This window comes from Gavia stellata, chromosome 1 (assembly GCF_030936135.1).
Source record: "Gavia stellata isolate bGavSte3 chromosome 1, bGavSte3.hap2, whole genome shotgun sequence".
Lineage (NCBI taxonomy): Eukaryota > Metazoa > Chordata > Aves > Gaviiformes > Gaviidae > Gavia > Gavia stellata.
The window spans coordinates 131,048,571-131,072,742 of record NC_082594.1 but is presented as its reverse complement, the minus strand read 5'-3'; the positions used below and the strand labels follow the sequence as shown (position 1 = coordinate 131,072,742).

Genomic DNA, 24,172 nt, shown 5'->3' with positions numbered 1-24,172 from the left:
TGGCAGTGTTTTGGGATACAGTCCTAGGACTGGGAAGTTTAATCGTGGTTGTTCTATAAAGCAGATTTTAGGCAGAAGTGACCGAGAGAGACAGGTGCCAAAATAAGGCAGGAAATAGCCATTACGCCATGTACTTCTTTCCAAAACCTACTCATTGAACTAGATCTACTGGGGAGTGTATGTACGCAGGGAAATAGATTGGAAAGAAAGGAGGGGGAATTAAATTTGAAGCAGCAGTTTCAGAATAGCATATATTTTTGCAATTTAGTTATTCTGCAATTAGGCATTACCCTCAGAAAATTCAGTTAAAAACCATCCGAGTTCACAGAATTGGGATACCAAAGCCAAAGAATTATGGTTCTAGCCATTTAATTACTTCAATTTCAGTTCAGAATGCAGGTATTTTTATAAATAATCTCCTTTAAAAAATAAACAAACCTATCATGTCTTTCCACCACTTATGGTCACTATTTTCAGTGCAAACTCCAGCATACATCTCAGGTCTGTTTACCCTCCATGGTGTTAACGTTTGTTTTTAATGGATTAGAAACATTTTAATTTTTGCACCAGTAACGGTATCATGTTTCAAATTCCACTTATTTAGACTTTGCTTTGTTTGGCTGTTGAGAAAGGTTAGTGCTCAGCACTACTGTGTAAGACTCCCTTTCTTGATGGTGGAAGGAGTGGGGAGTGCTGCAGAAGATCTCCAGGGAGGACCCTCAAACCCTGGGGAAACCACACCTTTTGTGCCAGAAGAAAGCAGGCAACGATACAGGACTTGAAAGTGTGGGAGAATGGGGTGGGGGTGAGGAGTTTGGCTTTCTGCAAGGGTGGGAAAATGTTTTCTTTGGGTTTCTTTCATTAGGGAGAAGAATAAAACCTTGTGATCTGTTTTGGAAAGGGGCAGGAATAAAGCCTGAGATATCTGAAATTGGACTTTTTTGCTGACTGGCAGCACTGAACTGCTTCCAAAATTCAGTTACCTAGAGACAGGAGAACTACAATACCAAATGAAGAGGGAGTCTTTCTTTAAAGAGACTTGCACAGCATCCAGCTGGAATTTGGAAGTCATTTTACTGACAGATGATAATGGATTTCATTTTGAGCTTTGCCAGGAATCCTTATACCATTGGCTATAGAGAGGAAAAAGCATTCTCCTCGCACATGCATGCACGTGGGAGAGAGCAGACTACGAAAGCATCTTTTCAGAAATTAAATGCAGGGCCTTGTAAGGTTTTTTTTTCGCCAGTAAAACAAAGTTGGTGGAGACTCTTAAATGTAAACTTGTTTGTATGCATAAAGGAACTTTGATCCGTTCTGCATGTTACGCTTGTGATAAACAGCAGAGGCTACATACATTTGTAACTCAGCTCAACGGGAAATATTTGAGCAAAGAAAAAACAATGACTGGCCAGGCCAACACTAAATGCTAGAGCTCGAGGGAGAAGGGAATATCTACAACTTGCTTTGGTTTTGGCCACGTTATTAGACGGACAGGCTTAAATAGGTTAGTTCTATTGATTTTTGCATGCAGTGGCCCAGCATTTGAGGGCAGGCCTTGCCACGTGGCGGATAGACTTGACCGAATTGTATTACTTTTATAATTTACCTGTTCCCTTTCTCTCTAGCCATCCCTGCATCTTCTCACAGTTCAGCAAGCATCTAGCAACCCTTATCTTATTAGGAAAGCCTGTTACAAGCTGAGGAGGAGAGAATAGTTTATTGTTTCACTATGGTTAGAACTCAGTCTAATTAAGAAATTATTGACCTTTGGCGCTAGAAAAATTATAAACGCACCATGCCACATTCAGAAGGGGAGTTCATTAATATATTGATGCTCAGTTTAACCTTTGTCCCTTTCAGGGCATATGCACTTACAATTTACTGATGTAGAAATAAGCTTTCTGGATCCTAAAGCCAAGACAGATATTTGATCCTCATCCACAAGGCCAATGCAGTCCATGTGAGAAGCTTTATGCAAATTATATAAATGAATTTAGAGACTGAGTAATAAATTATAAGGAATCATTTGGTGACCAGAGCAGCAATTGTAGGCAAAGATCTCCTACATCCAACTTGGTATGTAAGAGTTCAGGGAGGCTGTGGAAACACATGCCATAGCTGCCAAATCTGTGTAACTTGTGAGACGGTTGTGTCCTGGGGGGTTGCAAACTTCAAGCAAAAGCTGTTCCCAGCCCAGATGCTGCAGTGCTGTGAAACTGGAAAGGAAAGCAAAATGAGTTTTATGTTCCTCCCCTTCTTCCTTTTTGAGGGGGGGAAAGGACTGAACAGCATTCTCTTAAAAAAAAAAAAAAGTGTACTCTTTTTTTTTATACCTTCTTCTTCTTTTAGAAATATAAGGAATATGAAGGACTGTTTTCCTTCGCAGTGCTGAAGGCCGTGTTAACTGTTCTAGACAACCTTCTGGAAAGTTTTCTAAAACGGAAACAGCTTTCTGAAGCCATAATTCAGGAAGCCTCCCCGTTTAAGAAACATTTAAATCTTATGAAAGCAATATAAAGCAATTAAGTGTGTTCTTAAGGACTCAGGCAAAGAGGACTCTCTGCTCACTTCTCAACTGAAGGCGAGAAGTTGATGGTTCTTACTGAAAACTGAAAAGATCATTTTTTCCAAATATTTGTCAAGCACTTAAAATAAGCACTTTGGAAAAAAAAAAAAAAGCAAGCACGATTAAAATTAATTCCCCTCTTAGTCAATCAGGCTTTAATTATTTAAGATCCAAAACCTTTACTAGTTCTTTAGTCAACTGTAGTCTTTCAGGAAATATCAGGTAGAGAAGACATGACTTTCACAGCTAGTAATGCCTTTCCACTCCCCACACTTTACTGGAGAACAAGTAAGTGCAAATGTTCTTTAAGTCACCCTAAAATAAAAGGCAACCAATGGTTCTTCTTCCTGAAGGAGGTAAAGACTATACCTAATTTTTAAATATTCCTTATTATTATTAAAAGTGTGAGCACAGGAACACGTTATTGTGTCTAGCTGCTCCGCAGTATTAACCACACATGCTTTCTTACCCTACGGAAGACCCTTCCATAAATTCAGAATACACAGAGTCATTAACCCCTCTCCCAGGGAAAGGCAAGCTACCTTCTATTTACACAGAGTATTATTCAGAATTGCAAGTGTATTGTAAATTCACGGCTTTGGTTACTCCACTCTCATTTGTTCATGTATTCACACACTGTGTTTTCTAACAAGCCAGAAAATAAAAGGCTGACTTTATGATTTTTAGGTTGCCACTCTCCCTGAAAATGTCACCATAAACATTCTTGTCATACACAAAGCCATCACAGATTCGCCCATTAACTCTGGCACTAATGGTAGACCCATTTTCACTACGTGGAAATGTCAGGCTTACATGTGCGCATCCCTTTTTTGTGCAGAAGGTACCCCAAACTGTGCATCGTCTCTCTGGAGCCTTAATTTGACTATTCTTCTCATCTGTGGCTTATCAGAATAGTCAAATCACATTCATTTTTGGTAATACAAGTTTTAAGACTGCAGCAATTTCATCTTTCAGTTCTCAGAAAGAAGCTGGAAGTTTTTGGGTGGCTCGGAGACAACTGGGTGTTTTGTAGTCCAGACCATTTGGAGGAAACAAAGGCTGCAGTTTCTCCGTATTTTCGATTTGTCTCTTTTTTCTGTTGGAGGATTTAACCAAGAGGGTTTCAGTGATCTGGTTTACAGCTTGGCCTACAAGCGTCTTTGGCAGCACAACCGAACAGACAGGGACAAGAAGCCAAACAGGAGACGTCTTTAGCTGACTTCACTGCTGGAATACCTATTGTAGGACTATACGCTAGGGCCCTTTGTAATAGGGAATAAATACAATTTCTTTCTTTCCTTTGTTCGGGGGAGCAGTAGAGGTCATTTTAAATGAACTGGTAGAAGCTCCTAGTGATTGGCTGTCCTACTTCAGCTTGACTCGCTATGTGCTACAGCATCCAACAACAATAAACAGCAAGTTATATAGATGCGTTTACTAAGACGGTAAGCAGCAGAACAAAACGATTTCCTTCAAACAATCATTATTCATCCAGGCAAACACACAATAGATACAAACAGGCCAGTTCATGGTTCTCACAGCTACTGTTCGTGTTCTCAGAGTTGTTTGTAGGCTGACATCAGTCTTGCTGGTTTTTTAACCTTCCTAACGACACTGAGCATACAGATCCAGGTGTGGGCATAATTAAGCAGTTGTCATCTCCTACGGATGTCACGGCAGTGCGTATTTCCAGCCATACCATTAGGACCTGGGTGTGCAACCCTCTCCCGTTGGTCCTCCTGAAGCTTACACCCAGCCCTGAAAACCGAGCCATGAAAAATCAGAAGGGTGGTTCATGATAAGGATAATTGGCACCATTATCTGTGCATTCTGCCCCATACCTCTGTCCTGTTCTTGCATCCTGCCCCATTCCTCCTTCCCGTACTCTCTCAGTGCACCTCAGCAGGCACAGGCTGTGTATCCAAGACTTTAATGAAGAACAAGGGTATGGTGGGAATGTCACACTGCCTGTTTCTGTGAACAATTGAAGTCTGATCTTTTTCTGGACAACAAAAGAAAACCTCAAAAAGAGAAAAATGGACACCAGCCAAGAAACAGGGTGGGGGAAAATCTTTATGGATTGTTGGCAAATCTACTGTGCAGCTTTCCCATGTTATAAACTACATCACTGTCTGCAAACCCGGGGAAGATACCCTTCTGCAAACTAAGATGATATGAGACCTGCCTGTTACGTCCCCTATGAACCTAAATTCCTACTTCTCCACTAAAACCGTGTAGTTAAAGGTGTTTTATTCAGCACATGCACTAGGTCAGCATCATCCCAGAATGAAATTCTCACTAAAGCAATAACGCGCAGCACAGCAAGGCTTTAAGGCTCCGACAAAATTAAAATACAGATTTGGAGGCTCTGAGCAACCCTGGTCGGTATAAGCGGGTGGGGGAAGGGCAGCATGTGGTTTGGGATATTTTCACCAAATGTTAAATCACACAGAATATTTCACTCGTCTCCAGTGTGAGATCACGACATGACTCCTCTGTAATGAATTCTTTATCTTGGCAGCTCTCCTGCTTTCTCCCAACCGTGCCTCCCTCTCCCCTCCTGGTCCCAGCGCCGTAACATATGGTAGTGTTTGGGGAGCCACTGCGGCCTGGGAGCAGGCCTGGCTGCCCGCACCTGCCCGCTCCCCCGTCTCGCTGCTCCGCAGGCGGCCGCGCTCAGGTCACGCTCCTTCGCCCTCCTCCCCGGGCACGCCGAGAGCTGCCGGCAACTGGTTTCGTGCCGCCCTTCGGACGTGACATCGAATTCGGCGGCGGTGTGACTGTGCAGGGCCCGCTGCCGTCCCCCCTGCGAGGCCCGAAGCCTTCCCAGGCGGCCTCGGCGAAGCCTCTCCGCTGAGGGCGGCTCCAGGTGGAGGGCGGCTCCGCTGAGGGCGGCTCCAACGACGGGCAAAGCTCCTGCCGACCCACCAGAAGCCCCGCTAGCGCGCTGCGGCAGCGGCTAGGCGAGAAGGGCCGCCGCCGGCCCAGGAGGGGCCCGGGCGGGACACGCACACCCAGTCCCACCGCGCACGGAGGCTCCCGCGGGCGGGCCCAGGAACCCCCGCGGAGGGGCCCGGCCGCTGCCCGCGGGCGGGCCCAGGAACCCCCGCGGAGGGGCCCGGCCGCTGCCCGCGGGCGGGCCCAGGAACCCCCGCGGAGGGGCCCGGCCGCTGCCCGCGGGCGGGCGGCACGTACCACACGAGCCGCCCGCCGCCGCCGCCCGGCCGGTTGGCGCGGCCGGAAGGCGTCGCCCCGCGGGAGCCGGTCGCCACGGCGACGCGTGGGGCCCTGCCCGCCGCCATGGGCCCGAAGCGGCCCAAGACCGGCGGGGTCGCCTCGACGGGGGCCGCGGCCAAGAGCTGGGAGGCCGCGCTGGTGTGCGCCCACCTGGCGGAGGTGAAGGCAGCCGAGGGGCAGGGCAGGGGCCGCGGCGGGCCGGGCGGGCCCCGGGACTTCGGGGCGCGGGAGAGCGGGCCCCAGGCGGCCCTCGCCGCTCCTCAGGCCGGGTCGTGGCAGTGTCGCTGCCGGCGGCTCCGCGGGGTCCCCAGGGTCGCCCCGGGGAGGGCCGTGAATCGTCCCGTCGTGCGGCGGAGCTGCACCCCCCCCCCGCCCCTCAGCAGCGGCCCGGCGGGTTTCTTGCTTTTCCTCCTCGGCGCTTTTCTTTCGGGGGCTCTGGGTGCCAAGTTTCGGCTCGGAGCGAACTTTTTATAAACTGCTGAACAACGAGGTTTGATGGAGGTGCTGACACAGCATTAACTGCAGCGTTGAAAATGTGAGGCTGTAATTTTCCTGCTTGAGTGTGTGCAGCTAAAAGGCACTTTTTTTTTTCCTCCCCCCCCTTCTTTTACAGCGTGTGAGGATCTAGAGGCATATTTAGGTTTCCAGGTTCTCTGTAAGCAATGTAATTCTAATAAATCTTGACTTGCAAGGGAGAATTTGGTTTCAAAATAGGGTAGTAGTTTAGCAAACAATAATATTTATCTAGCATGTGTTTATCTAGCGCTGCTTCTGCAAGTGAGACAAATGACTTCCACGGCTTCCTTGTTTGGTGGGTTCCTGTTGTGCCCCATTACAAAAACCAAGGGTGGTGGCTGTTGTTGTTGTGGTTTGGGGTTTGGTTTTTGTTTTTTTTCTAACACGCCAGCAGTTCTGGTTAAGTATGAGGACTTTGGAATTCAGGAGGAGGCTTTTCAACTGGCTAATCGGTTTTCCCGAAAATGCCACAGATGTCCAAAAATCCCTTAAATACTTACTTGCTTTTACTTTTATTTGGTGGTAACCATACGGTAGAAGTTCAGCCGAACAAAATCACTTTTTGAAGTAAGCTGCTCAGCTAAGGCTGTTTCCCATTTTACCCTAGAAAGTAGATTTTTCAGTAGAGTTCAAAGGCCCTTGAGCCTTTTCTTGCTTCTGAATCCTGCCCCGACTCTAGGAGAACCTCCCTGAAGCATGAGAAGGGGTGGAGGTTCAATCTCCATCACCTCCTCAGTTCCTGACCTTTCTCCCGAGCTTATTAGCAAGGTGCCAATTAGTGATTTATTTATTTTTTACAGTGGTGTTTATTGCGGTTGTGGATATTGTCCAGTGAATTCACTGAACAAAGTGCTTTGTTTACTCCGCTGCTTCTACATGTAATTTATTACATTTGTTAAATGCAAACCATTATATTGAAGATTTTAAAAGGTAGGAAATAAAATGCTCAAAATCTAGGAAGTGCCAGAATTAGGATTATTCAGGACCACACACTGAGGCAGACAGAAAGAAACGTTGAATATGTTCACTGAATGGGTCAAGAATTCCGTAGGAAAAAATACGTGATCACCTAATTAAAGATTATCGTAATGCCTGTACCCATGGGGGCTGAATTAAGATTCCTTGGTTCCTTAATTCTGGTATTGTCCAACTGTTTTCTGTTCCAGTTAAGCTAATTCCGCTTTCTCTGTCTCGCTGTTAGCAGGCAGAGCCTTGAGAACATGGGAAAAACCGTCTCCCTGCTGCGGTCAGCTTGAACTCGGGCTCTGTGATGCTGGGCAGCCGACGAAATTTCTTATTGCAGGAAAATTCTTGTTCAGCTTTTATAGTCGTGGGCAGGAGCACACTCGGTGCAAAACTGTCAAATACCAACAAATCTCTTCTGAGCATGTGTGAATGAAGATTCATCAAGTATGGCCAAATGTGGGTATACTTAATGTAAATAAACGTGCTCTGTAAAAGCACATCTTTGACACAAGTATGGCTGTGCTGCCAAATTTTAGTTCCTTCCTCTCGAGCACAGAGGGAATTGAATATCTTAATTACTTAATCACATAGGGTATTTTATTAAAGGGTAAAGATGATTTTTAAAAACCAAATCTCATTCTGCAAATAGTCTAACCACACTATCCTTCCCCCCCTGCCCCAGTAATCTTACAGCACAAGATTTAAACTTGAATATATAAAGGTCAGGAACTGAAAGCAGCCTGTAAAAGAGAGTGCTGAGCAACTTTAATTGTAGGTGTCACCAGACAGACTGCACAAAATTATTTCGTACTCTTCCTCAATATTGTATGTGATATACCATATGAATCTGAAATTATTTGGGAGATGAGAGGAACTCCTATCAATTAAATCAATTTCTCTCCTGGTAGTTCATGTATCATGAATTTTAAAATCTTTTATTTGTGTCAATTTAGAGACTCTTCTTTCCCTTTAGTGGAATCAAAGGGAATTTACTAGAACTGGGTTTAAATTGTACCAGATAGACTGAGCAATGAAATTTCACATTTTAATGTGTGTTTATGGCTTACAGTATTTTATTAGCCTGATCTGTGAAAAGGAGTCATTTTACCAGTGGTGTTAAGATTTTATGGATGGGTATGCTAACTAAAATATGATTTAAATGGTATTTACTAACCAAATAATTGCTTTTACTGAACGCGCTGTGAAAACTGGCAAACAGACAACTTAGAAACATGTACAGAGGAAATACGGATTTTGCAGAGCTTCACATTGTAGTTTATATACATCTTTTTTGTTTCTAATGTGCTACGTGGAAGAACATGGAGCTGCAAGTTGTATTTGCCTTCAGGTATTTATCAATATATTTTGATTGGGTTCACTGCAGAATTGAATTACAAAATATGAATTAAGTTTCTTAGTTTTAAACTGCATGCTTTAAGTAGTTAAAGGGCAGTATTTGCTAAGTGAAAGGTGAATCCTGGGCAAATACAACCCTTAACAGTTGAAATAATTGTAATCTACTGTATCTTCTTATTGGCTAGTGTAGCTAAGCATAGCAACTGGAAGCAACATTCTGCTCTGACTTTCCATCTGTATGGATTCTCTCATTTTATTGGCGTTTTAGGGCCTGAAAATTGGACTGAAATTAAAGCTTGTAAAACCGTTTTTAAAAGTTCTGAATAAGATGGCTCCGCTTTTGATTACTATTCATACTGCTTCCTCTTTGGAGAGAAATTAACATTCAATTGAGTTTTGATACTCTCTCACCTGCCCAGATTATACAGCGAAAGCTCAGTCTCTTAAAACCGGAATCCGTTAGTGATATGGGTGTGCGTCAATCAGCAGATAATGAAAGTGGACTTGTAGATTTCTTAGCAGTGATGCCCTACACGTTAGGGCTACAAAATTGCCGATGAGCACCCTTTCCCAGTAATGTCGGCTGTATTTAGTGATTTACAAGCCCCCTCGTTGTTGAAAGCAAAGAATGCTAGAGGTAATATTGCCCTAGGTGTTCATAAATCACTAATAAATCTCATTATTTCTGAGGCGTTACTTAAAAATCTGGAGATTAAAGAACTCTTGCTGTTTGATGCTGAAGTGTCTGGAGTTTAAGTTTTCAAATGTTTCTCTTCAGCCATTACAGTTAAATTTGAAATTGTGCTGTAATGAAATGAACCTACTAGTTGTGGCCCTAAGAGAAAAAAAAAAAACAACAAACAAACAAAAAACCCCCCATTAAATACCACAAGAATAAGTGATGATGCAAAATGACAGATACTCAGGTTGCCTGGAAAGGGGACGGGGTGAGATGGCTGCTCGATGCTTTTCCTGGCCAAAGAGTTCTAAAAACTGGTACTGCAAAAATAAACAATATACCTGATTTTTTTCAAATGTCTACTCTAGAACAGCTGCCCTTTTGTGTCTAGGAAATGAAGCAGAGGAAGCAAGGTGTGTTTAAAAAGGAAACAAAATTTTGTGAGCTACGTCTGATTTTTTTCTTCAACCTGAACTGGTTAGAGGTTTTTTTAACATACCTCTGCTATTGCAATACTACTGTGACAAATAAGATATGTAGGCTATGTGTGCTGGTTTTTAACAGTTGGGAAAAAATCACATTACAGGGGGACACAGTGGAGGCTTGAGAACCAAATCAGGAGATGATGAGACACCTTCTGTGTTTTGTGAAAACAAGGATTTTGGAAAACTGCTAGCTGCTTACGTGGAGTTTTCCAAGTTAGGTGGCCTTTGCTAGGATTGGAGCCTCTTCACCTGAGGGACATACAAGCTTCCCACGTAGATGGTTGTTTCTAACACGGAGCGAGACTTTGGTACATTTCAACTCTTGACATGGCCAAGAGTTTTAAAACAGGGGGACAGTGTCATTCATGACAATGATTGTCACTGGATGTTTTCCAGCGAGAGTGGCCTGGCCTCCCTTTAATTGGAGCTCGTTTCAGATTGTTTAAGGAGCATCCAGTTACCAATGCCACATTTCCAGCTTCAATTTTTTTTTCATTCATGTTTGAATCAGCGTTGTTGATTCTGTAGCCTATCTACTCCTTGCATTTTGGTCGTCTTCGTTCACAGTACATAGTGCTTGCGTTATACTCTCAATGGCAGCCTCCCTAGACTGTTTCCGTAGTAGTTATTTTTATGGTTTTCTCTATTCTGTTCTTTAAGCTGGGAACCTCATTTGAAGTAGCCTTAGGGTCACTAATCTATCCTCTTTCAGATCCTTTCTCAGGTCTCACGTCTACAATAACATCTGAAAGAATTAAACTAAGTGGAGGAGCAGTTGTATATTGAGGGAGAAAATATTTGTAAAGTAACCATATACATTTTACTACTTTTCCTTCTCATTTTTATGTTGTGATTTTAGGTGGTGAGCTGTAGAAGCAGGGTCTGTTTCTTCTCTATCCTTTCAGTGCCTTGAACATTAAGGATACTGTTACAGTATTGATAATGTAAGAGCAATATTGCAAAAATAATGGATTTTTAAGGTCAGAAAAGAGCATAGTCAATCAAACACCTTAAACTATGTACTAGCGCTGCACATTTACTGCCTTTATTGACTTCAGTTGCTGTTCTCAGCGTTCAGCTTTTCTGAAAAATGATCTTCAAGGGCTTCAAAATTGGTCAGTCTGGAAATAGATGACACGCTATTAGTGACTCTGAGAATTCTGGATCGTTATTCCTTGTTACAGTCTGTGTAGCTATTTCTGGTATTTATCCAGCTTTGATTCCCAAGTATTGCACCTTTTTTACAAAAGGATTTTTTTCTTCATTTTGCAGCTAGAGAGGTATGGGCTATCTCTAATACTGTTTAAATTTTTACGCAAAAGACCTTGTATTGAATCGCATATACTTCTGTAGAATTAAGTAAGGTGGGGTTATAATTTTCACTACCAGTTATCTTGCAGACGCTCATTCCATGTATTTTATTTTTAATATATTAGCCAGTGTTTTGCCTGTGCTATAAATATTCTCATAGCTGTTCTGTGGAGAAGCTTTAGCAGCTTGTTTCTTTGAAGCAAAGAATTTAGGCAGGGAGAAGATGTGCCACAGTGATGTCAAGAGCATGCTTATGTCAACTGTTGCTTTCTCCCATCCCAAGTCATCAGATGCTCAAATTACAAACATTTAGGTAGGCTTTTTTCAGCTAAGAGAAGAAACAAATGAAGAAGGGTACAGTAAAACTGGAAAAAGAAACTTCTCCTTCTACTATTTACATCTAAGAGGTTTTTTGGAACAGTCCTTTCCCTCACTTTACCATCAACTGAGGTTTTGTTCCTCTTTTCCAAGGACTTTGTATGTAATCTACACGTATGAAAATATTTCCATCAAAATCCTAAAGTTACCACCCTCTCTTAAATTTGTCTTTAAAATCTTTCCCTGCTATGATGCACACTGGACTGGTATGTGACTCTGCTTAGCCCGGTCCTGATTAGCGTGACAATGTCTTGGGACTAACTTGATCTTATTGAAGATATTTCCATAAATATCTTTCCATATTTACCTTTATGCAGCTTTATTGATATCCTTGCAGTTTACACACGCAGATGCGCAATTAAAAAAAATAATTTGCTGATTCCTGAAGAGCATACAGCACAACCATTGGAAACGTTGATGGTTCAGGCGCCACTGATGCTGACAGAGAACACTCTGGAGTGAGATGTAGGTGTGCTGGAGGTAGCCGTTGACTTTGTGAAAGGCATTCTGGTCGGTTAAAGCAGAAGAAATGGAAGAGTAACCAGTAAAAGTTGCTTAAATGACATCGTTTTGAAGCTTTTGTGGATGTATATCACTAAATAACGGGTTCCAATCTTTACTTGTTCTGCATTTCTTTAATGTTGAAATCAGATTTTTTTTTTCCACAAAAATATGTGTATTTTACTGCAAATGTTTGAAAACTGCTAGTGTTTTTCATTTGTCAATATTGTAGTGAAATATAACTTGCCATTGATAAATATTTTTTCTAAGTTCAGAATACTTAGTGAAACCGTGTAAGAACCATGGTATGCATAAATATATCCTCATAAAACTTCATCGGAAAAATGCTACAACTTTCAGAAAATAGTATCTGGGTATTATCTAATTCCCAAGATGAGGGAGCTGAAATTTGCTTTTTTTTTTCTACAGCAAATAATCACAATAATACATACATTCAATGACAAGAATACATATATTCAAAATGCACTTCTTGTTTGCTTACTGAACTGTCACATCTGTAAATGACATTTCAAAATTACTTTATTTTTGTGTGATGCTAATGCAGCGTTTGCCTGCGAGGAGGTTTGTAGAGGTTGTTAGTAGGCATTTGTGTTTTCCATAGCATAATGCTGCCACCCGATGGCAGAAAGAATTGGGACAAAGTAGTATGTGCTTTTTCGGGTTGTATATAGTTTATTTTGGTGTAATTAATACAGTGATGTTGAATATGTCTTAAAGTGATGTTGAATATGTCTTAAAGGGAGTAACCATCTCTACAGGATTACTCCTTGAAACTGCAGAGAAGTGCTTTTGCTTGCTTGTGTTCTAATACTTTAAATATTTTATTTTGGAAAGTAGGATGACTGGAAACCTAGCATCGCTTTCGTCGTCGGGACCAAAATTGAGGATGAAATCCACACCAAGGCCCTGTCTCTTGCTGTGCAGGTGCCACAGCGGAAGCTCTTCAGCGTGGTAACACGCGAAGACATTTTCAGACAGGTATTCCAAGAATGGAACTTTTAGTAACAAACCAAACCCTAGATCTCACATCTAGCTATTAACTTCTTTGGTCTGTGGTAACTATAAATTTCGTATTCAGTTGAATCACTCTGTGGAAGTTTAAAAAAATTACACTAATTCATAGGAGTTAAAAATGGAAAAAGAAAAGCTTACTGTATAAGTTGGTCTGCTCCCTGTAAATAGTGAGATTTTGTTACAGACTTTTCTTCAAGATGCTGATCACAGAAGTTCCCTCCCTAAGGTACAGGGGTACCGTAAGATGATTCCTCGCTATTTTGGAGTGTGAGTGTAGTGTTTTCAAAAGGGAATAACGAGTTAAATGATTTGTGTAAACTTAAAATCTTCTGACAGGAGAATGCTTTATTTCCTTGCAGATCAGAGAATCTGGGAATCAAAAGGGAAAAAAGGTTAAGGATGTGCCTGTGTACTATGAGGTAGGTTAAAACATACATTGCAGAGTCAGTGCTCTTTCACACTGAGGTAAATACAGCTGAGTAGCTGTGTTATGCATACCTGAGTAAATGCAAATCTATGGGATGTAGCTGGTAAAAACATGTAACCATCTAGGTACTCAAACTGCTTTCTTTTTGTGATACCAACAATGTTCTGTTGGACTTCTAATTAAGTGAGAATCAAGATGTCCTTTTAGGGATATGAGTTCTGTTATGCTAAGAATATGCTATGTGGTCATATTTTGATGGTGATGTCACAAATTACAGAAAAACGATTAGACGCTGCTCTCCCAGATGCTCCCAGTAATTTAGACTTACACCTTCATTTATGGGAATGGAGTCCCATAAATGAAACACCGCCTCTGTGTGTTAGTATCCATTATAATCTCAGTTTGATGTTAAATTCTAACCTGGTTCCTCTAGTGGGGTATGTCAGCGGCATTAGGAATCACGCTTAGTACAAAGAGGACTTCCTTCTCCCTACCTTGTTAATGTTTTACTTGCAGCTTGTGAGAGGTTATAAAATCCCATGATTAATTAGAAGATTGTTTAAAATTTTCTCAGGTAGAGTTTTATGGCCCTACAGACCTGGAGCATAAAGAATTTTGGATCCCTCTAAAAAGATCTTGTTTGCATTTTAGTTCTGCAATGACTAATAAAGTTTTTATGTGTCTCAGGTTTTGGTGGACTTTATAACAAGTCTTTTTAGTTGCAGTCTGTTTTTCAGTAATGCCAGACTACTATCTGAACAAGTCCCTTTGGAATTATTTACCACTGACATGACTGTGAATTTTATGCAATTAACCCTCTTCGTTTAGGACTAGCCTCCCAGGCAAACTCACCCTTATATTACCTGGGATGTAAAACCCCTTCAGTTCTACTGACAGAAGGATTTTGAAGTCTGGCTTTAAGCAGAAGCTTTGAATGATACCTGTATTTAATTACTAAGAGCAATTTTCCTTGTGAAGTGGATACTTATTAAATTCCAGCTGTCAGTGCTGTGTCTCATTAGCTACTTACTTTACTCCTCAAAGACATTTTTTTCCTCCCCTCCTTTAACAGAGAATATAAAATGCCTGTTCTGACCTTTTCCTTGGACTCAGTTTCCGTTCTGGCTGTAGCAAATTAAAAGATTGATCATGTTGCCACAAGCGTTAAGATCCTGCCTCTCTGGGCAGAATTTGCTCCTGAGCGTTCGCTTAAAGTCCAAGTGCCGTTTGTGCGTTCAGAGCTTTCGCTGCAGCAAGGATAAACGAGTTCGAGGTTAGCACAGAACACAGGGTTGTGAAATGTTCTTCTGAGAGGAGCATTTCTATCTTCACTGCTTACGGTTCTCTTCTCTGTGGTAGGATTCAAGACACTGGCATTTCAACAAGCGCATATTCATTTCTAGGGAGACTGTAAATAAGGTTCCTGACGTTTAATGGTCTTTGAACATGTGATGTGTACATGCGTGTGAATTTGGGACTGATGACATGCATAGTAATGTGGTTATTAATGGTATTAATAGTAACATTGTTACCCATGTCATTGGTCTTGCACATTGTGTCTACTGAAATGCAGGGGGTTTTAATAAATTTCAGTCCAGCAGTCTGCAGTGCCTGCTTTAGGTCAAGAAATGTTAACAAACTGCTCTTGGTATGTTGTAAGCTAATGATATACCATATTAAAATAATTCCATTTCTCTATTCTACATTATTTCCCTTCAGGGTTTCTATCATCTTACTGTGTTTTATTTCCTATCACTCTTCTTGTACAAAGTGAAGACGATCAGGGCAGGGTTTATGAATATGTAGCTAAAAGATTTCCAAATCCAGGAGAATTAGGTGTCTAACACCTTTTCTGTCTCTTAAGTGACTTGATGGGATTAGGAGTCCTGATTTGCAATTTCGTGCTAATTCCAGCACTTAATTAAATCATATTAGGCTGAGTCTCTCATAAAGATGCTGTGGAAATTATTTTTTTTTCTTTCTATATGGAAGGGAAAATGTTATGCTTCCTGTAAAAGATCAACATATTTTATAATGAATCAGATTAATTTATCAAGTACAATTTTTCCAACAGACAAGACCTAAAATTACAGTATGTTTGCATAAAATATATGCATTTTATAAGCAAGGTATGTGTCTTTTATTGTTTATGTACCTGCTTGTTTTGTCAACTTTCTATTGAGGTTGGAAGGTCATGTGTAATTAAGGTGCTTTACCACTACTAAATATGATAGTGTTTTAGTTTCCAAACTTTGAATTTTGAAAATCTATCCAAGCCTAAATTTTCCATACTACATTTGTTGATGAAGCTGATTTTTTTTTTTTTTTCCCTCCTTGAAAATTCTGCTGAGATTGAGTTCAGGGCTGTATGGATGGAAGGGTTTTTTTTTTCCTTGTAAGTGTTGTTTTCCAGTTTTGTTGGACTCACTGGGACAGGGTCAGGAAAGTTGCCTTTACGTTAGCCGGGAAATTTTGAGAAGGATTCTTGTCCCATGCTCATAAGGGAACAAGCTGGAGCTGCGGAGTAGTACCATAGTGAGAAAAGGTTTTGAAAGAAAACGGAGCCTCATGTGGTCCCTTCATGCGATAAGACTGGAAGTAGATTGATGGCGTTGCTGAAAATGGACAGTTGAATAAGGGATGTGGCCATGAGAGAGAGAGGGATGGAAGAGAGAGAACCACACTTCTGTGGTTCTCTCGGATAAGCTGAGATTCTTGGGATGAAGGATTGTGGAAAGATGAAAAAAGCACGAGCGGCAGAGACCAGAGCAGTTTTATTTGGATGTGGATCCCAGAACACTGCCTTCAAAATGTGTCCTTGTGCTTTTGAAACTTGTGAAGCAAAACTGAAGTCTTGTAACAGCAGCATCCTTCCCCACACTGCTCTGACTCATCTCCTGGGCAAGCCATCCCGTGTAACCAAAAAGGCTTGATTGCAATTAAACATAATAATCTTTATTCCACTACCTGTCAAGACTTAATATATTAATTCTGCTTTCTCACAGCATGGCTCCTACCTGTAGTTGTCAAACTGAAAAATATTGTCAGATCAGGGGCCAAATCTAAATCCTGGCCCATTCTCACGCTGGAATTCTGTGAGACCGGAGTGGAATAAATCAGCTGTGAATAAGTATTTCCCAGCTGTTAATCACTGGATAGATCGCTCGCTCTACCGGTGTCTCCTGCATTTTAAGGATGAGAGGCGGCATGAGCAGTGTGCGCTACACTCCAGAAATCCTTGCTATACTTATGATTCTTTGAGGACAGGTATAGGTAAAACAAGTTAGAAAGGCTCCTAGGCACGGCAGAATTTTTACACAAGTGCAGTGAAGTCTACAATAGCAGCAAATCCCATAACTTGCAGCGGGTGCAGGGAGGAGGTGGTTGGAGAAGGCATTCATATTGCAAAGGAAGAGGTAAATGGACTCTCTGGTCTTTGGACCTCCAATGTGGTGGAAGCATTTGATGGAGTTGAAAGGAAAGTATCCTGCAAGTGATCTTTTTTTCTGGTCAGGTGTGAAAACTTTGGACTTCTTTTTCAAGTGTAAATGTGATCTCTTCCCAAGAGACCATGGTGAATGCTACAATAATATATATATATGTGCACAAAATAAGATCACTAAATTGATTTGATTCTTCTTTTTTGGTGAGAAAGGATACTAACAGGAAAATTTGTAAACAATGTAGCCCTGGAGTTGGCTTTCCTACCAATGCTGCTATCACCAGTTTGTTTTACGTTCTGTAAAATTAGTAGATAGATTCGATTGGCAAAAGAGACGATTGTGACCTGTACCACTGGTCGCAGTACTTTTTTTCAACAAGAATCTGTGTGTTGAAGTTTTTTAAAATCAAGATTGGATGTTTTTTCTAAATAATTAAAAACAATTGCTACAACTTAATTTGTTTCTGGGGACGACCTTTCCTGATAAAAGTTACTTCTAGTTTCAGTGTAAATGTCTGTTTCAATGGATGGCTTACAGCCATATTTACTAAATTAGATAAAATCTTGCAATTAATCTTCTCTGTGTAGAAACTTTGAGATTGTGTTCAAATTGTCCCATAATTTTTCTCTCTATTTAGCAATGTGTAATAAATTCTTTCATGTTTTTTTTCCAATTCTTTAATAATTTCTGTGGATCTTCTCTAACAAGCATTTACAATTCACTCTCTTTATTTAATTGTAGACACCGAATGGACTTAGTGTTTTTGTTGAATACACATCAAATACAAGCACAACACAATGCATGCTTATTGTATACAAATACGAAGATTGTGTAAGTTATCTTGGCTGCTGCCTTGTGCTGAGAGCTAATTTTGGGTTGATTGGGTCACCCTTGACCAATGAGTCCTTCCCAAAGTCACCAGTTTACAGGTTCTCCATCCTGTAAATTTGGCCTGTTTTCTTCTGAGATATAAGTCTTGTAATTTAACAAAATCTAATCATATTGCTTTCTTGCACTATACTAACTACATTGACCAAATTTCTGTGTATGAATGAGTTTTCCACTACATTCTTTATATCTCCCGTGGTTATTGTGTCTTCTGGAGATCTTGCAATTGAAGACTTTGTGTCTTTTCCCAGATCACTGACAAACTTTTAAATAGATTAGTCTCTATATGTTGTATGCTTCAGACCCACAAGAAACTCAACTGTTTGATGATGACTCTTGGTTTGCAATTGCATTTTCAAATCTCTCAGTTAATGAGTTTTAATCTTTGTTACTGCTTTACTAACTATAGAATGCTTGTTTCTAAATCAATAGTCAAAGAATACTTAGGGAATTGTGCTTTTCACTATATCAGAGTTATTATCTGTTTCAACTAGAATTACAGTCTTAGCAGAGAAAGCTATTCTCTTTGTGAAAAAAACACCTTTTTTTTTTCCAAAAAGAACAAAATTGAATTTGTTGTTCATTGAGTCCTCTGTTAGGACATTAAGGAAATAATATCAGCTCCTCTGTTATTCTGCAATGATCACCATTACATTGCCAGTACTTAAAATACATATGTTATTCTAGTTTCCCTTTTTTTAAGCATTGGTGTGACATCAGCTTTCTTTCATTTGGTTTAAAACAGCCCTTGTTCTCCAAGAGTTGCTTAAAGATTATATTCATCACGTAAAGAGCTCCTCAGCTACCTATTTTTAATACTTCTTTGATTATGTTGCCCAGGTGTGCTGGTTTTTAATATGCCTAGCTTTAAAAGCTGCCTTTTTGCAACTTTCCATTGATAGAGTTGGAAATAACTGCTTATTAATGAAGTGATACAGCCAGTTTATCTGTTGTTTTTCCAACTGTAAAGCAGAAAAATCACTGATTAGCCCTACTTGTACTGCATCTTTATTGACTCTTCTACCATTTCCATTTAATACAGACCAGTGCCATGTTAATGATACTTTTTTCCTGATACAGTTTTTTTAAAAAGTAAATCTGTTATTGTCCTTATCTGTGCTGGCATACATTGACTTTCCCTTGTTTTTCTTGCTTTTCTTCCTTAAACCTGAATTAGTGAGGACTTTAAATCAGGCAGTCCAGGATCTTGTTACCCATCTGATTGCACTGAATTATCTCTGTTTGATCCTTGCTTGTGACAAGCAAGAAAATATTAGCTTGCATGTCACATGCAGAAACTGTTAATATTTAAACAGAAGAGAATATAGAATTTTGATTACAGGTTGTTCTGCTTCTTGTCATTGTTGGCTGAACACAGGATCTGTTTGATTCTCCTGTTGACTTGCTTCCAGACCTGCATGGTAAATGGTTCTCCTACAAAACCTCAATTTCTTTTACCTCCTTGCTGACAGGGAAGGAGTATCAGCTCAGATACTTCAAACTTAAGGACTGATAAAAGCAGGACAAGTGCCAGTTTTACTATCTGAATCAAGATACATAACAGTCAACCCATATCACCAGGCACATTGTGATATCAACCTAGTTGTGCAGTTTCAACAAACAAACCAGAGAGATCCGCAAATTAAATCCTTCTACTGCGAAGCATAATACGCACAGTTTTGCCATCCAAATCCAGTTCAGTTTAGTGCGTGCATATAAATCTTAATTAATTCATGCTTGGTACAGCTCATTTTGAGGGCTAAAAGGTTATTGGTTAGAAATAGAATCTTGCGTTGTTTTAAGATTATTTTTATGGTACATGGGCTTTTTTCTTTGGTTTGTTTTTTTCCCTAAGATTGTATTGTCAGAATCCTTGCGAAGTTGTGTAATGTTCACAGTACTTCTTGCCTTAATAGGCAGTAGGCTGTAGCAGAGACAGAAGGATCCTTGGGTTTTCTAGGTGTAAGTGAAACATTCCTCTGCTATCACTTCCGACACAAAATACATAACCCAAGATATTCAGAACTTCTGTAGGATGGTAAAACATAGCAATGAACAAGCTGAAGTGGAAAAATTTGAATTAATTTAGCCAGGAAACAGGGATTAAAGGGAGTCTTTAAACATTTCTGTGAATTAATGCTTCGCTACAAGTGTGTAGAATGTAGACTTATGAAGTGAGGGTTGCTGCTGGTAAGACTATTTGACGTGCTGGTCATGTCATGATGTGAAGAGAAGGTCCACTTTGGACTGGAACTGAGCATGTAAATCCTGGGATAGGTGCTCTTACTGTATTATAAAAGTTTATATATATAAAAATATTATGCATGTAATTTAGTATATATGATTATATTTTATCTAATTACATAATTAGATAATAAACATATTTTAATATGTATTTAAAACATATATGTGCATAAGTATTCAAAGCTACCTTATTCTATTACTCCCTCACCCCAATGGCATGAATTTTGTTCAAGAAACCAGTTAAGAATAGCTATTCTGTTTCTAAATAACTTTTATATCCTCTCTTCAGTAGGTCTTAAATACCTCGTATCTTTCTATTATCTTACACCTTTCTATTTTCTTCTGTAACTATTTTTTAGATTCTCTCATCATTGTCTCTAACCATATCTTCAGTAAAAAAAAAAGAGGGCAGCACTAGGGACAAGGAGCATATGTTTATTTTGTGTCGAGTATGTTATAGCAAATTCCTAGGGCAGAAAAATCAAAAGTTTTGGGTTTAGCTTGATGTGAAACCAAAACTCTTAATGTCACAGACATAGCACTTGTGGCAAGGAGTATTTTCACCCAAGAAGATACAAGCTGTTGTGAGTCGTGTGGCATTTGGAGGAGAGCAAAGACTGGTTAGTAGCCAGAACAAGTTTCAGAAATAATATTAGTCAGGAGTACTTTTAAGGAAGCCTTTTGGTTTCTTGTGGAAAGCAAGGTCAAATATTTTTGTGGAAGTGTGTAGATTTTGAGAAAACACCATCAGAAAGGTTGCGATCAAGAACAAGCTTTCTCAGAAGTGGAGATAGTCATACTAAAATCCATCCTTCTCAGTCTAAAAGTGTATGTCAGTAGAATTCTATTTTGTAATAAAAGTTAGAAAGATTTTGTTTTCATTCTGCTGTAGACCAAAATTCATTTTGGAAGTAGTTGTAAAATGGAACAGTTCAGGAGCCAAAACTTGTCTGGTGTCATTGTTTTGATGAGAGAGTTTGACAGTAAAAACAACTTTGGCAGCCACGCTGAATGGTCAGAAGGATAGAAAGATTTAATTTTATTTTTCATTCCAGTACAGAGCAAAACAAATACAGCAGTCTTAAATGTCGTAATAAAATGGAACAATTCTCCAGTCAGCCTTTGTCAAGTGCTATTGTGTGGATGTAAGAGAATTTTATTGCAGAAGGACTTGGCCCTTACACTGGATATGCAGAGGATTAATGCTCAAGAAACAGTTGGGAACTGTCGTTAAATGACGATGCCTTTTAGGGAGGTACTGGCTCCAGGGGAGGGTAAGAGACTTTAAATCCTGCTGTAGGCACTACCTACTGAGCTGTTTTCAGCTCTGTTGTATCTGTTACCGAGCTCCTACCAGGTACATCATAGTACAGAATATAGTATTTTGTAAACGATCCCACTGCATGAGGTGGTACATTTACCCGAGATATTTGTTGTCTTGTCTTCTGAGGAAAGTTCCCTCCTGGGTCCAAGTATTTAGGTCAGTTTACTTAAAAGGATGTTAAGGAAAAAATTTGTTACCTTAGGTTTAGCAAGTGTCGTGGTTTAAGCCCAGCCGGACTAATCACCACACAGCTTCTCACTCACTCCCCTTCCTCAGCTGGACAGGGGAGAGAAAATATGAGGAAAAGGCTCGTAGGTCGAGATAAGGACATAGGGAGATCACTCACCAATTACCATCATGGGCAAAATAGACTTGACTTGGGGAAATTAGTTTAATTTATTACCAATCAAAATCAGAGTAGGATATTTTTTTTTTTTTAGTTTAATTTATTATCAATCAAAATCAGAGTAGGATAATGAGAAGTAAAACCAAATCTTAAAAAGCAACACCTTCCCCCCCACCCCTCCCTTCTTCCCGGGCTCAACTTCACTCCCGAACCTCTTCCCCCCCGAGCGGCACAGGGGGATGGGGAATGGGGGTTGCGGTCAGTTCATCACATGTTGTTTCTGCCGCTCCTTCCTCCTCACACTCTTCCCCTGCTCCAGCGTGGGGTCCCTCCCACAGGAGACAGTTCTCCACGAACTTCTCCAACGTGGGTTCTTCCCACGGGCTGCAGTTCTTCACGAACTGCTCCAGCATGGGTCCGTTCCACGGGGTGCAGTCCTTCAGGAACAGACTGCTCCAATGCGGGTCCCCCGCGGGATCGCAAGTCCTGCCAGCAAACCTGCTCCAGCGTGGGCTCCTCTCTCCACGGCTCCACAGGTCCTGCCAGGAGCCTGCTCCAGCATGGGCTTCCCACAGGACCACAGCCTCCTTCAGGCATCCACCTGCTCCAGCGTGGGGTCCTCCACGGGCTGCAGGTGGATATCTGCTCCACCGTGGACCTCCATGGGCTGCAGGGGGACAACCTGCTTCACCATGGTCTTCACCACGGGCTGCAGGGGAATCTCTGCTCCGGCGCCTGGAGCCTCTCCTCCCCCTCCTTCTTCACTGACCTTGGTGTCTGCAGAGTTGTTTCTCTCACATATTCTCACTCCTCTCTTCTCCGGCTGCCTCTTCCTGGTTTTTCAGCCCTTCTTAAATATGTTATCACAGAGGCGCTACCACTGTTGCTGATTAGCTCAGCCTTAGCCAGTGGCAGATCCGTCTTGGAGTCGGCTGGCATTGGCTCTATCAGACATAGGAGAAGCTTCTAGCAGCTTCTCGCAGAAGCCACCCCTGTAGCCCCCCCTGCTACCAAAGCGCTGCCACGCAAACCCAATACAGCAAGTTTCACAACTCCCGTTGGTCTTCAGCAGTTTGTGAATATCAATATTAATGAGCCTTATGAAAGACTACCAGTGTCTGCCTATTGGCTGAGGTTAGATTTACCCCCACTTCATCTCACAGGAGACCTTTACAGGCAATTGTTTGCTCTGCTGCCAACTGAATAGGGACAATTTATGGCTGTGCCAAACTATTCCAAACAGACACTATCACACCCCAGGTCACAGATCTTTGGCATCATTAGATGAACTGCATACTTAAGTTATCTACATTCCTCCTGGATAATGTTAAGGTATTCTAGGATTTCCTACCTCTTGAAGATTTCACTAGAACTCACTGAGAAAAAGCTACACAAGCTTCTACCTGTCCTGCTCACCTTAATACTTACTTCATAATGCCTTTCACTGGTGGACTTCTTAGTGCTTGCTGAATTGCTCAGACAGACAATTGCCTTGCTAGCACCAATATACAAGAGAGCACAATATCATTTGCAAATGCCTTTTTAGAACTTGGCCAAATGGAAACAAAAGAAAATGTCCTGAGAAAAGAAAAAGCATTCACCTGGGTTCAGCTGCCCTTCCAGAACATCAAAGATATCTCCTAGTTCTGTGTTCTATATGCCAGTCCAGTACTGATGTCTTAATGCCCTAGGTCATCCTCATGGCTTTAGAGGTATATGTGTGATCTAAGCCTCAGATAACAGCAAAGGGATTTTTATTTCAAATATAGGAAACCCATGCCACCTAAAAATAATAAAATATTACCCAGAGTAAAGACATACTACCATGTCTTTGCATCAGCCTTTGCCATTGTCAGAGTATCCGATGCCACTGCGTGATCATCGGTGGCACGTGTAGTAGTCCTTCGAGTTATCAAATTACATGCCTTCCATTTGGGATGTATTTATTTAATGAGACTGAACTGTTGTTGCTATGACCCAGTCAGTCCTAGGAATTGTAGTTTTTAATCAATTTCTGAAGTCTCTCCAGTTCAGTATCCCTTTCCAGGGACCCCTCTGAGGACAATATGTCATGTTAAGAAGCACCAGGATTTCTAAATGCTGAAACTGGGGCAAAAAGTCTTGAGCTCCTGCAGGAAAATAATCTGTGTCTTCTAATTTTCTGTTTCCTAAAATCTGAAAGGTCGGATTCTATTATTTACATAAGACAATTGAACATGTTCATCTTTTCTTTCCATTTCAGAATAGCGACTCTTCTTCATAATCCTGATTCTAGGATTCTAGAAGCAGTGCCCTCCGCATGTATTATTATTTTACTACTGTTAGTTGTAATTATTTGGCCTGAGTCCATTCATAAAACTCAAAATTGCTGATGATTTATTTTCTAGGAAAGAAATTTGATACCTTTTGAAATTCATCTATCTGTTTAAAACCTGCTTTAGAGCACTGGTGAGACCTTGGTTTTGCT

At 40.9% G+C, this 24,172-nt stretch overlaps 1 protein-coding gene across 1 annotated transcript in view; it reads left to right on the top strand.

Moving 5' to 3' along the window:
- The first annotated feature begins 5,869 nt into the window (after window positions 1-5,869).
- Window positions 5,870-24,172, top strand: part of SPAG17 (sperm associated antigen 17) — a 111,994-nt gene continuing 93,691 nt past the window's right edge. The window contains exons 1-3 of the mRNA XM_059819935.1: window positions 5,870-5,965; window positions 12,857-12,997; window positions 13,393-13,452. Of these exons, the coding sequence (XP_059675918.1) occupies window positions 5,870-5,965; window positions 12,857-12,997; window positions 13,393-13,452 (297 nt within the window). The remainder of the gene's footprint in view (window positions 5,966-12,856; window positions 12,998-13,392; window positions 13,453-24,172) is intronic.